The sequence below is a fragment of the Grampus griseus genome (genome assembly GCF_964374135.1).
Source record: "Grampus griseus genome assembly, chromosome: 3".
NCBI classification, from domain to species: domain Eukaryota; kingdom Metazoa; phylum Chordata; class Mammalia; order Artiodactyla; family Delphinidae; genus Grampus; species Grampus griseus.
This window is the reverse complement of record NC_139019.1, coordinates 137407573-137422481: the sequence shown is the minus strand read 5'-3', so window position 1 is coordinate 137422481 and position 14909 is coordinate 137407573. Positions and strand designations below refer to the sequence as shown.

Here is a 14909-nt window from a genome sequence, read left to right as displayed (position 1 = left end):
CCTACAGATTGTCATACTGAGTGAAGTAAGTCAGACAGAAAAAGACAAATACCATATATCACTTATATGTAGAATCTAAAAAATAGGATTCAAACAAACTTATTTACAAAACAGAAATAGAGTTACAGATGTAGAAAACAAACTTATGGTTACCAGGGGGTAAGGTGGGGGAGGGATAAATTGGGAGATTGTGATTGACACATACACACCACAAATCTGTTTTATCTAGCATGATAAAATGGTCTGAAGAAGTGAGCTATCCACTTGCCAAATATATGGACTATTTCCCTCTGCTGATTTTAGATTGTTAGCAGATGATTCCATCTTCAACTTGGGGGGTGTAAGATAATCAGAAGAGAACACTCACTTTCTATATTTTCCCTTCTAATATATTTCCCTTGTCACACATCCAAACAGTTTTCTTTGATTTGTCATCAGCTGTTAGTAAGTATGCAGTGGAGCAAGAAGTTTCCATTGCTGTAAAACTCTGCTTATTATGTATGCCTCCGAAAGATTTGTCTTGCACATTAGCATGCTAATGTCTCTAAGAAACCATGTTTTAAATAAAAACGTGGTCAACATCATCTACCTCTGTGTTTCCCAAACTTACTTGGGAATGCTACTCTAAAACATTACAAAAGCTTTAGGGTAAGCATGAGGCCCATATAACATATTATGTTGTTTATAAAAATTTTTTAAAGTTCATAGTATAAGTTTAAAAACTTCAGAAAAATATTTTAAAAAATTTAAATTCCCTGGAATACCACCTTCCACATAAATCCACTGTTAATATCTTGATGTATTCCCTTACATATTTTTTTCTATTCAAATATACACTTAATGATTATCCTCAAACCACATTCTCAATCAGTTGAGTACCATCTCAGAGACAAGGAATAGGATCCTTTGACCAAAGTGTGTCTTTCACTCCAGCTCACCAGGGAGTCCGTGAGTGGCATGTGAAGTCATTCTGCTTTAAGATAGAAAGTTTATAATCTGGAGTGCAAAGGTTCAAGACAGAAGGTTGTTGTGAATCAACTTCAGCCAAACTGTAAATAGAGGCATCGTTAACTTGCTTTTTTGACAAAGAAATGGTGGTTTGTAATCAAGTGCTCTTCAGGTGTACCAGGCTTAAATGGAAGATGAGCTCATACCTATGTGCTTTGGCTGAGAGCTAGGGCAACTGCTGAGGAAGCTTATTTTTTCCCAATTCGAGAAAAACTTTGTCATCTCCCCCCCAACATGAAATCCCTGTTGTAGGGATATATATATATATATATATATATATATATATATAAAATTTATTATTTAAGGAACATTGAAACAGAATTTAAATCACGTGCTCTAATACTAGACTTTATTGACTTAGCGTTAGACTCTAAAGTGTTATTAGAAATACCTATAAAGTACTCAAGGCCTTTCTACGGGTCACATGAGGAAAAGTCAAAATATTTTTTTGCTTTGATATATTCTATTTAAGAGCATACAGCATGAGTCAGGAACTTCTGATGAAGTTCAGCTAGGAAGATTATACACCTAGCCAAAGTTAAACATGAATGAACCTCTTAGGTAATGAGGAAATTGTATGCAAGTGGAAATCAATTAAAATAACTCAGTTGGAAGAAATGTTCAGAGAGTAGATAATTCAGCAAATAATTTTTTTCAATCAAATATTTTCATCACAATAATCCTTCTCTGTCCAATGTAAAAAAATCAACAGATTCTTTCAAATTAGTATAACTGAATACACATGTTCAAGTTTTCAAAGGATAAAGATAGAATGGAATTATATAAAATGAGATTATGATGATGATGGTTGTTATTGCAGTGACTAAGAATATCTTAATATAGTACATCAATGTAAATGAAGTTTATGATGATAAATTAATTAAAATCAGTCTTTAAACAAGCACACTCTTCAAAGATATGTTTTACATACAACATATATATATAATTTATAAACATATATGAACACACACATATATGTACACAAACACACACATATATGTATACACATATATATACACACTATATTATATCCCTCTATAACAGCTAAACAGCAGTAAATCTGTTTTTTACTGGGGATTTCCTACAATGTTGATATCCTGCTGATAAGTTTTGAAGTAACAGATGTTTTGAAGTGATAATTCAAAAAGATGATTAGTGCTTGAGGCAGAAATGAGAAAAGCAGTGCAGTATAGTGAGTAATAAGCACATTGGATTAAGAGTCAAAACACTTGGATTTTAACTCTGATTTTCCTAGAGAACAAGCTGTGTGACTTTAGGTACAATCCTTTAATGTCCCTGAGACTGTTTTATCACTTCTTTAATGAAGAAATAATACCTGCACAGTCAACTCCATTGCATTAGAGTGAGGATCAAATAAGATTTTAATGCCGAAAACACTTTGAGATGTATTTACTGGGTACATTAATTTAGACAACGAATGTTTACTGAGCATTTTCTATGTGCCAGGAAGGCACCGTTCTAGGTAATAGTAATATCGATACATTGATGAGCAAAAGTGCAATTGCTCCTTTTCTTCTGTAGCATATCTCACAATCGTAGGTAAAACATATTTTAGGTAAATAGGTTAGAAACATAGATAGGTAGGTAGATAGATAGATAGGAAGAATTACATACGTAGTTGTGTATGAACACATATGCACAAATTATACTAGTTAATGTCATCATTATAAATGTTCTGAAAGAGTGTCTTTGAAGAGATGACATTTGAACTGCAACCTAAAAGGTGAGAAAAATTCAAGGATGAACAGAGACAGGGAAAGACATTTCAGGGAGAGGAAAGAATAAGGTGAAGAACTGAGGTGAGAATAGATGCGCTTGACTTAAGAAACAGAAAGTCCAGTACATCTGGAGCTTGGTGAAGCTGATGATCACGGTACAAGATGACACTCTAGAGGAAAGAGGGCCACACCTAAAGAGCTTCTTATAGAAGCAGCTGACCTTTGTTCTAATGCAATGTCTTTGGGTAATGAAGTGAAGGAATGTTACTTGCAGTTTAAGAAGACAGCTGATGTGTGAAGAGTGGATTTTAAGAGTGACTGTAATTTTAAAAATAATGGAAGAGGGAATCAATAGTGAAGAATTGTAGGTGGTGTTTCCTTAGGAATCCCTATTACAACAATTTATTTAATATGGCATTGGCCCTATTTTCACTGGAAATGCTGTCTATTGAGGAACTCAGAATAATATTCACTGGGCCCAGTTCTGTGTACTCATAACTTAATGAAGGACGTTTATTGCCTCCTTCAAGCTACTTTGCTTCTATTAATTCACAGAGGCAGTCACTATATGGAGAATGAATTGGCTAACATTAGTCATCATAATAAAGTATGTCTTAAAACCCCACTTTGAAATGGTCCTGTTTGGAAATTGAAAGTATCCTGAGCTCCCTACATAACCATCAATTTATACTCCTGGATTGGACAATGTTTCAGCTCCCTGCCAATCTGCCTGGGGCAACATTTTTGCTCCTTGTCCTTCACTTCCATTCCCTTAATTCTTTAGAATAGTTGGCAATTTTCCCCTCCCTGATAATGTAGAGCAACTTAATGTTGGTGATATTCAGCTACTAAACCTGGATATGGGGTACAAAATCACATTTCGAGGTGTCTAACCAATACCTGGTCCTTTGTGTTTTCAGATTCCAAGAACTCAGATGATACAAGAATCTCCCAGGGAAAAAAAGGTAAAGTTTATTACAGGAGACATTTATTTCTTCTCGACTGAGAATTTGCCTCCTTCCCTCCTTACATCATGGCATTTTCTATTGGGAGAGAGAAAAGCTGTAGAGAAGAATGTGATTGCTGTGTTGGAGGAATAGGTTTCTTTTGGTCTGTAGAAGTCTTGATCAAAATTGCCTAACCTGCAGTAGCTTTGAGGTATCCTACTTTCTGTTCCTATTATTGAATTTTAATTATATGAGAATAATAATATAATATCATTATATATTATATATATTATGGAGGGATATGGCGTCCACTTAGGACTTGGTTTTAAGTTCTTCAAAATGGCAGAGTCCATAACTATTAACAATAAGATTCTTACTTCAAAAACACTACAAACACTATTTTTCAAATATGGGATTCTTACCTCAGAAACACTACAAACACTATTTTTCAAATAAAGAACTCAAGTTCAGGCTGCAAAAAAAAAGTCATATACAGAAAAAAAAAATGTATATTTTTTAATATTTCACATTGGTTCTAGAATCAAGATAGGAAATGAAAACTATATAAAAAGTCCAAAAGTAACTGCACAAAATATAAACTGCAGCTGTTTACTAATAATCTGGCCGTTATAACTTTAGCAAAATCCAAGTGGCTACATTTTATCTTAGGAAATGCTTGGCAAGATGATTTATATACAATAGGAAAAGATGGAAGCAGAAAGTTTCTAAATATGCTAGAACATTCCTCTGGGCATCTCAGTTGGATTCATTAGATGAGCTGGCTTCATGAGCTGACTGGATTTCTCAGCCAGTAAAAGTTAAAAGGTGTTCTCTGTTCATTTTAACAATTCCTCTTGGGTTTTTGGTAACTGCTTTTTCTCTAAAATTCAACTGAATTATAGAATGTCTAGATATAGTATTTCAGTGTAAATAGATTGCATTATGCCAAAGTCTGAGCATCTGTTCCACACCTTGCATTAAAAGCACCAGATACACCTATAGAAAATTCAAAAAGAATTCCAGAGTAGAATTTCAAAAGCTGATACGAAAAGCCATTATCTGGTAAAGAAAATGTAACAACAGCAATAAAAAAATATTGGATAAATCTAACCTTTTTAAATTTGGGGGGGGGTATTGTCAGTAATTTAGAATCTTTTTATTTTATTGAAGGTGAACACATTGTGACATGGATATCTTGCCCTCTAAATTTTAGAAATTCTGGCTTTTTAATATAAATACAAAATGTGTGTTTTAAGTTAGGTGAACATGAATAAAATGGTTGCCTCTGATCTCAACATCACACAGGATACAAAAACATAATAAAAGATCACATGAATATCAGATATCATCTTGAGATAGAACAAAGTCTAGTCACCTAAAGTTTAGAGTTGCACAAAATTTCACAAGTTAATCTGATTTTTTTCTCCAGAACACTCTTAGTTTCCCACCTTTACTTATTTTGACCTAAAGAAACATAACCCAATATCCCAAGCTAATTCCCCAAGGAGCCCGTACCACCTTGCCAGTAGCACTCATATCCAACCCAGTCTCCTTGCCTTGTTGGAGATGCTTATATCTTAAAGCTAAGATCTCTGGCAATAATAGGGCTAAATGAAGTCTAAAAGGTCTCATACAGGCGTAAAAAATCAAAAATTGGGAAAATTAAGAAGATAAGGAGTAAGTCTGCTTTGAAGCATAGATTGTTTGTTAAATAGTATGTCGTGCTAAAATACCTTGAGGGAAAAATCCCAGCTACATTCCAGTCACAAATACTCACCTAACTGATAGCTTCAATTAAGTAAAATCTAAAACAAACAAAAAAATTCCCCCCAATTCTATAACACTTATAGGAAAAAGAAGAAAATCTTAACTAAATGTGTTAAGCATATAGTAGGAATAAAGCCCATTCTCTACCTCCATTCCTACCTACCTATTTACTTATTTACTTCTCCCCCCATCCATCTGGGTTTGTCACATGATGAGTACACACGTGTACTCTTTCAAAAGAAAGAGAGATGTAGCCTGTATATATGGTGTGGCAGAAAGGAAGGGAAAGCTATCACTGGAAGGGCATTCCTTCTTAAAAATCTGAAAACTTTCTTCAGAATGTAGTTTTGGATCTATGTTTCTGGATTGTTCTTACTCCCTCTCCCAGAGTGCAGGGAAAGCCAAAATGATGGTGGCTGAAATTTTACCCAGATAGGTGTAATTCAGGGGGAGCATCATTTAATTTTTTCGGACGTTGGAGAAAATTCAGGCTTCTTTCGTTTATTAGATTCAGAGTCAATAAGGAGAAACCTTGAGGAAATGAATTTTCTCAGAAGGTGATTGGTTTGGTCTTGATTTAAGGCAAAAAGAGGAATCTTGATTAACCAAGGAACACCTGAGCCTACCCATCCTCCTACCACACATGCCTTTTCCATTTTCTCTAAGTTGCTCTCCTTCGCCTTCTCCCACCCTCTCACTTTTCTCTGTTCTTTCTCCTTGTTTTCAGTGCCCTCCTTTGCTCTCCTTTCTTCTGTAACCTTTTCTTTCTTCTCTTGCCATTTTTTTTTTTCCTGGATTTTACCTCCTCCCCTCCCTCAACCATTTTATTCTTCTCTAGTGACGATGCTTTAGGCAAGAGCTTTTCAAAAACATTCTTCAGGCCCTGATTGCAAGGAAGAACCAGCCCTCCGCGTCTTGTCCTCAAAGAAAGAGATATTAAATGAGAATGAATCCAACAATCACTGACAGTTTCGATTTGTATTTTCTGACTACTGACTATTTCAATTCAAGTCTATTTAAAGCTTTCTTCATTAATTTTATACTTAAAATATGAACTTGCCAACATATTTTTCTCTTTACATCCTTGAATAGAGTATATTATTAGAATTCCACACAGTCTATCCTTTTTAGTTCTTTTATTTTATTTAAAAAGATACGTGTCTTCCAGGATATCTCTAGGTTGCCCTTTTCTTTCTACTTTCTCAGGATTGCTCTTGACCCTGAAAAGATAGCCTTTTGAAATAGTGTTACAAAATCTGCAACTGATTCCTATCATCTGGATGAACCGTGTTATATATCTGTTTTCTTAGTTATTGGATCCAGGGTGTACATCTCCAAAGAATAATGTTACACTTTTGGATTCTGTGTGTGTTTCTGAAAAACAGGTCATGATGAATCTGCATGTACAAGAGTTTCTTACATTAGTCTCAAGTCTTAGCTTATCACATTTCTATATTTTCTCAAGACATTCAGAACAAAATATCCCTGCCTTCTGCACAATGTTGTTATTTTTATAAAACCAGACTTTTATCATAATAAAGAAGAGGGTGGGCTCCTATCTCTTGCGAGAGAAGATTATCCCAGCTGTGATCATGAACCTACTAAGAGGAAATTTTTACTGCCTTATAAGCTAATGATAATCTTTCAAGTATTGCCTCTACATAGTTTTTACATCTGAAAGCAAATGGATCATGTAAAAAAATCCATTTTTATAATGGCAAGAGAGCTACTGGAATGCATGTCATACTTAGCTTACCAGAAATCTATGATAAAGAAATAAAATTAGATAATTTTGCAGAAGTATATATATTAGATAATTTCAATTTATAGCATCCAAAAATCATGGTGTTAACATTTTTCTCTATTCTGTAGCTGATTATGTTTTATAAAATATCTAAAATCTGTGTTTAATATTTAAGATGTTTTCTGAAGACAGATAAAGATTCTCAAAATGTACTTAAACATGTTAAGATGTTTTCTAAAGACAGATAAACATTCTCAAAATGTATTTAAACGTGTTAATGATTCTGCAGATATATGTAGTAAACACATGCTATATATGTAATAAACACATGCCATTATATCCCTTAAGACTGAAAAAGCATGACAAAAAAATGACAAAAATTTAGTTAGTATTAAAGTTTTTTCATAAATCTCAAATCCATCAGATTTAATTGCAGTATGCTCCAGGATGATAGATAAAATAGAAATAGAGGAAACTATTTGGGCTACTTTTTAATTTGTTTTCATGTCTATCATAATCTCAAAATCACTGTTTCCAGAAATCATAAATATCAGAAAAATCATCTTTAGCAAAAATTAAAGCATATCCATTCTTTTTGATTTTCCTGAGCCCTTGAATTCTCTATTACTGTAACATATTATATCCATTTCAATTAAAAAGAATATATCTTGTCTCTATTTAGCCAACTACTATTTCTTTTCTTTAAATATCTATTTTTGTTATTTTGAGGGGATTAAGTAGGTAATAAAGTAGATTCCACCAAAACTGCAGCCTGAATTAATGTAGTTGTTTCTGTTAATAAATCCACCATTATCTTGAGTCTTGAAAATTAGCTTTTTGACCCATTCTTAGTCTATATTATACATCCTCAAGGTCTGTGGCTCTCCAAGACTCAGGTATACATATGAGGAGTAGGTGAAATGCTTCCTGCTTATACTATACTTGATTAAAGAGTTATTACACATAATTAAATGTAAATGAGCAGTCATGGGCTTGTTATTTGTACTCCAAATAACAATACGACCAAACAGCTGATTATTAAAGAAGGGGGGTGTGTGTGTGTATGTGTAAAATTGTTTAACAAACTGAAAACTATGCACAGAACTTATAGAGGATACTCACATTCACAAGGTAAAGTATTAAATGGGATTTCCTAAACTAGAATGAAGATAAGATTTTCTAGATGTGTTATAAAATTCTGCTGATTTTCTAAGGAGATATCATGGAGAAGGAAGAATAAGAAGTAAAGAAATCAGATGCATGCCCATTAGTACTTTAAAAGTCTTCTTTTTAAAAGTTATTATCACTGTCCTGAATTTCTTCTTTTTGTACATTCCTCCCCCACCTGCAGTCTTTGTAATTTATTTCAAATTTTATGAACCAAGAACAATTTTCCTGAAACCACTCCAGAGGTTTAGATATACACGGACCTTATATTAATACATTACATACACATTTATGCACTCCATTTTGTGACCAATGCATTTTGTTCCTTAATATTTTTTCAAAGAACTTAGTAAAAGGAAACCAAGTGGAGTACAAACCTGGAGGAATTTGTATAGTGTGTCCTAGAATGAATGCTTGAGATTGATAGGAAAGGACACCTGGTAAGACCTTTGACATATATCCGAGTCATGTCTTCGATAAAGGAGTTTTCCTTAAACCTCTGAGACACTAATGACATTTGGCAGCCTCAAAACAGACCTGTGATCCATATCTGTGTCATTACACTGCCCAGAGTATTAACAGGAGGACTAAATCCATGTTACCATTCTGTTTTAAAATCAAAAATTGAATTCTTAACCTTCTTATTCTTTGCATAACTTTGCTGTCTAGATGAAGAGGAGATGAATTTCTTAATATTGTCATTTCATTGTAATTTAAATATTGCTATTAAATAGTTTCAACAAATGCTCTGGAGAGAGTGCAGCATAAGTTATAGTTGGGAGTCATAGATTCTATCCTTGGTTTCCTATGTGACTTTGAACAATAATTTATTTCCTCGCTTCACTTGTTTTACTCTGAGATCAATATTTTGTTTTGGCTTCATTAGTCTTTGTTTAACTAAATAAGATAGGTTGATTATCTTACTCAAGGACTATTTAAATAAGTATGTAATGCCTTGCACTATTTACTCTTATTGTTATAAATACTGTATTATTAAGTGCTAACTTCTTCCTGAGTAGAAATTCATTAGTAAAACCAATGAACTGGTATACAAAAAAAAAAAAAAAACCAAAACATTTTAACTATAGAAAATTAGGGTTTAAGTTTAAATTCACAGTCAAAACAAAACACACACTATCATCTATCTCATTCACCTTTTATCCTAGAGGTGGGGGTACTCTAACACAAAATAGTGGATCAATATGTAATATTCCCAAATAAATGTTTAGAGCAATAGATTCAGAGATACTCTACTTGAATTCAATGCAAACATAGCTATGCCTAATGAAACAGAGATGCAGTATTTGAGCTGGAAGAGATGATATTACCCCCCTTTTTCCCTTGTAAAATCAAATCATACATGGAAAAGATTGATTGTCAAGTAAATGTAACATTTATTTCATGACATTATGAGAAGTTTGAATCTGCCTTCTACTACGTACGGGTATGTGCATGGGATGACCGTGGAAAATTGAATTAATATTGAGCAATATACTAAAAATAGGATGTCATTGCACTACGTGCTTCCATTCTTATTACTTTAACATGTAGAGGGAAGCAATAATTTAATAGTAAATGTTTAATATTGTTCTGTAAAATAAAAACACGATAATGCTACCCACCTCCCAATCCTGGTCTCAGGCGATTGTCATAACCATCTAGGAGTCGGTCCAAAATCCTAGTGAAGACAGTGGTGTTGTCTTTAAGTTCATCTTGTAATGAGGGTTGTCCATAGCTGAAAAAAATGTAAAGGGAGGCAATATCTAAATTATACATTTCTACTAAAACCTTTTTCCAAATAAAACCTTCCGCAATTTTCCAACTTCCTTTCTATTGAATCTTAATTTGAAAATTTCTTCTGGTAAAGTAAAAAGATGTCATAGTTTAATTCTTACCATTTTCTCATATTTGTTCTCATAGATGATATGCTCTTTATTCTAATATTTCTAACTATGGAAGGAAAATTACAGGAAATGAGTTGTGTCTTTACATTTATAATTCTCAGCATGTATACAATGTTGTAATGAATGTTTTCTCTGGGCAAGCAAGAACACTAATGCACTTTAGTAAAAAACCTAGATCTGGGAAACTTCTTCCCAAATTTTAAAAAAAATGTATTTCTGAGCTACCAAAATACGTAATAGCTTTGTTTTCATTTAATTTAACATGTAGCATAATCCTAAGATTTCACCTACCAACAACCGTCCCTTTATCCACTTCATATATATCTATGTTTTGTGTTTTTGTTGTTCTTTCTGGTATTTAGATGAGAAAAATAGATAAAACTTGTTTCTTAGGATAATTACATGTTCACATCAGTGTGTAATTTCCATTCTTCTTAAGGTTTATGAACCAATTTTTATAATTTGTCTATTCAAACCTCTAATTAATTGAATTTTGTCATTTCTGGTCTTAGAAGGAAAAGATAGCTTGGAAAAGATATGGTCCAGTATTCTTAATTTATGGTTTTACTAAACTAATGCAGGATTAGCGTTTTAGGAAAACACAGCCATTTGTAGAGTTTGAACTAGAATCCAGCTTTCTTTAACTTTTAGTCTAAAACTTTATTTTCATTCTTCTATATCAGAGTAATTGTTCCTATTTAAGTCTTTCTATGTGAAGGTCTAGTTTTTATCCCTTACCAGTCGTTACTAGTCTTTGAATTTTGACCACATAATGACTGCAGTTCACATATTATTTATTTATTACATCAATCACATTACTATCTATGCTCCTTGAATCATATTTTATGTAATGATTAGAATGACACCTCCAAAATCCTTTGAGAGAAGAGTATTCTATGTTAGGAGGGATCACACTTACTGATATATTTCAATGATAGCTCTGACCTTGAGCAAAAAGAAAAACAAAAAAAGAATATAGAGTGTGAACTAAAAAACGGACAAACGTATCACTTTCAATTTAATATTCTTTTGGCATCTCTCTTGTGTGTTTATATTACTGATCAATCTAAGAAAAATAATAACATTTGAAACCAGGGTTCACTGATTTGACAGAAGCAAGAAATATAATCAAAGTGTCAATTCAAAAACAAACACTATTATTTGGGTAATAATGTTATACTGGCAAAATGCAAAACTTTTCTGATAAAATTTTAATTTAATAAGCTATTATAACTAAAAGTTATTCATGATATGAAATATATGAAATGTACCTCTATGAAACAGTTCTCCATTCTCCTAAATTCAACATTAATACTGTGCAGATTGAGGGTTTACTCTCCTTTGGCAGAATTAAAGATCTTACTAGTTTTTGAAATCAAATTTTCAACGAGCGCTGTGTCTTCCAGGATGTCTTGCTAGCAGATGACAGCAGTAAAGCAAAAATAGTTTTCTGAATACAATTATTTATAAAAACTCATTGTCACAAAACCTACTGCCATGCATGCATCTTTCAAGGATACTGGAAGGTCATCTTGATAAAGGTGGAAAAGAAATGCTAACACACTTTGAGTTGTGACGAGAGCCTGACCAAGTAGTCTAAGGAAGAATCACTAAAATAAGAAGGGAGAAAAAGATGAGATGGTGTGATATGACAGAGCAAATTAAATTGTTAATATGATTCCCAAAATATGGGGTGATCTACTACCTATACCTGCATTCTCTTTGTTTTCATAGCTTATGTCAAATTCAGGAAATGCTTTTTTTCCCCCTGGTTTTATTTTATAAATGTTGTACTCACCAATTGTTTGCATTGGAGTACAAATGCCAAAAGAGACTTTTCCCTCCCTCCCAGAGAACCAGTTCTGCTCTGCCAATTGGAATGATAATCTTTCTTTTATGTGCTTTTCTTAATCAGGTTATGCTTCATTTTTAATTCTAATTTACTATGTAATTGTCAGACAATGACCCTAGGATAAAGACCAAGATTATTTATTTGCTATTAAATACTCATGCCAATGTAATGTTTCCTAAACTGAATATATAATTTGTAGAGAAATGTCAGTTACAGTACGTGATTTTGATTCCATATGAACCACTATATAATAAAACATTGTGCACTAACTCCATCTACAGGTCATTACAATAGCAACACTTCATACAATTTTTCGAGAGCGGTGAAGAACATTTAACTCCTCAGATTAAGAGTATCTGGCAATAATGCACTTTCTGTTCATCTGGCGGTCATTATTTATCATACACAATAACAAACAATAAAAATAGACAACTTCTCAATTTAAAAAATCCTCCTTAGTCCTTATCTTTCCAGTCTATTCCATCTCTCTGCCTTAACTCATAAGGGTTCACTTTTCATTACATTATGGAGAATCTTAGATTTTTGTAATATGTCTAAGACTTTCTTTGGGGCCACAGGAGTGGACTACACAAAAAAATATAAAAGCAGATAAAGGAGAATCTGAAATATTTGGTCATTTGTATCTTTGTTAGTATAATATGTCTATGCATTTGATGGGATCATTAGCAAATATTTTGAATATGGTTAATCATATGATTACATTTTTTTTCTCATAACTTGTCTCCACAGTAGTTAAATAGAGAAGTTCAGTTTTATCTAACGTTCTTAAATATGTGTGTAGTATATTCTACTTCTATTGGTTACATAAATAACAGTTTCAAAACATAATGCACATGCATTTATAAAAACTTATGACTTTCAAATTACAAATGTTATTCTAACCCTTTCCACTTCCACATAGTTAGAAGTTACTCTATGATCTTTGCAACTGGTTAGAAATTTTCTTGTTGGAAAATCAACTCACATAGTATGCTGACATTAATTGGGGTAACTTTTTCTGTGAATTAGGAAACCACATGTTTTGTTCAGTTACAACTGAGCAGTGAAAAGTTCAATTTAAGAATTAAATGTTGAATTAATACGTTCCTTAACAGAAGCGTGTTAAGCGTATTCTAACCAACATGCAAATAAGTTGATTATTTTTTCATATTGTTCTTCTTTATTAGCTGGAATTTTATTGCAGTTAAGTTTTTTGAATTCCCTTAGTCATGAATTCATCCAAGGACAATTTTCTTCCCCCTGAAAGAATAAATGAAAAGTTACAGAAATTCTCATGCAGATTTAAAATAAAGGGTCCCCACCTTCTTCCAGTCAATGTGCTCAGAAGGAGGGTCCAGCCCCAAATGTAGTCAGAGAGACCCGGACTTTTCTTCATTGCGGGCTTGTGCAGCTGAAAAGTAGAACAAGTAGAGATCAATGTCTCTTGCAAGAAACATCAGGTTATAACCACTAGGGCTGACTGAGGCAGTTCAGATAAATGCTTTGAAGTCAGGAAATGACCTCACTGGGCTATGACACCTCACTGGAAGCAATGGAAACCTGGACCATCCATTCTCCACTTTCACTTGCATTTCTCCATTCAGAAATATCAGTGTCTAAATTTCTCCTGTAAAAGAATACAAGTTGAAATTCTCTCAGGTGACAATATTGCTTAACATAAAAACTGTGAGTTGTTTTTCCTCTAGGTTTTATATTTACAATGTAGTTTGCATTACTCTCTTCTTGTTATCATCTGAAAAATTTGACCTTTCTTATTTGAGTTCCCACAACTGAACTGTGCACTGACAATTTTCAGCTGGTGTCTACAACAGGGAGAGCATGTTTGGAGGCTGTGATGGGGTAGGTTCATATGCTTTGATGACTGAATTCATCTTTGGATTCTGGGTGCACCTTGATTTCAGAAGCAACTGCTATTTATCTTTTTTTTAAAAAAAATAAAATCGTAGGAAACACTCAGTTGAATGCTGAAATCATGCTTGTAATTCTCTGCCTGTGATTGCCTCGTTAAATATGCTCGCTAATGCTTCTGTGAGGCTAAAGGACATACTTTATAGTCAAGCCATGTGCTGATCTCTCACATACAAACCACACTCACATAAATGCACACAAGCATGCCCTCACATGTCTTTTAAGCCCTCTCAGATTCTGCCAGGTTGCTGCTAGAAAATGTTTCATCTAAAACAGATGGAAGCTGGAGTGCTTTGCTTTGCATGAAAAAGGGAATCTTTTTTCCCTCTTAGGTAAAGTGCAATCAATCACCCTCTGTTGAATTTAGACTTGGTAGTGGGATGTTGGAGGAATGGAGGAGCATGGAAAGCTTAGAGGATTTTTAAAATTATAATCTATTTGTGTAATTCTTAAAAATCAGAGCACTACCTGGTGAATGAGCAGACATGGTAACACTATTTGAATGTGCTATAACTGATTCCAGTCATAATATGAGAAATGTTCAAGGTAAAATTTGTTAGCACTTCCCTGAATCTGTACTCCTTAGCAGGATCAGTGATTAATGGATTGCAAGTCTTTTAAAGCATATTTTCCATTAGGCACTCTATAGTTTAATGTGGTATGCCTTTAAATACATCCACACAAATGCTTTCCGCACTCTCCAGGATCATTTATATCAGTAAAAACCATTCCAAACAGGCATGTAAGCAATGAAACATAATTAAAGTGTTTAGAGTGAAATGGTCTAGACCTAGAGGTAAGAACTGTGAGCTTCATAGTTTTTCCCTAATTTAGTGACTGCTTTTGACATAG

At 33.4% G+C, this 14909-nt stretch overlaps 1 protein-coding gene across 1 annotated transcript in view; it reads right to left on the bottom strand.

Annotated features, from left to right (window-relative positions):
- The window catches only part of GABRA1 (gamma-aminobutyric acid type A receptor subunit alpha1), a gene marked incomplete at both ends in the record, with an annotated part of 54963 nt that extends 41439 nt beyond the window's left edge, over nt 1-13524 (bottom strand). Inside the window, 2 exons of the mRNA XM_082651232.1 lie at nt 9995-10107; nt 13451-13524. Of these exons, the coding sequence (XP_082507358.1) occupies nt 9995-10107; nt 13451-13524 (187 nt within the window). The remainder of the gene's footprint in view (nt 1-9994; nt 10108-13450) is intronic.
- Between the last annotated feature and the right edge of the window lie 1385 nt (nt 13525-14909).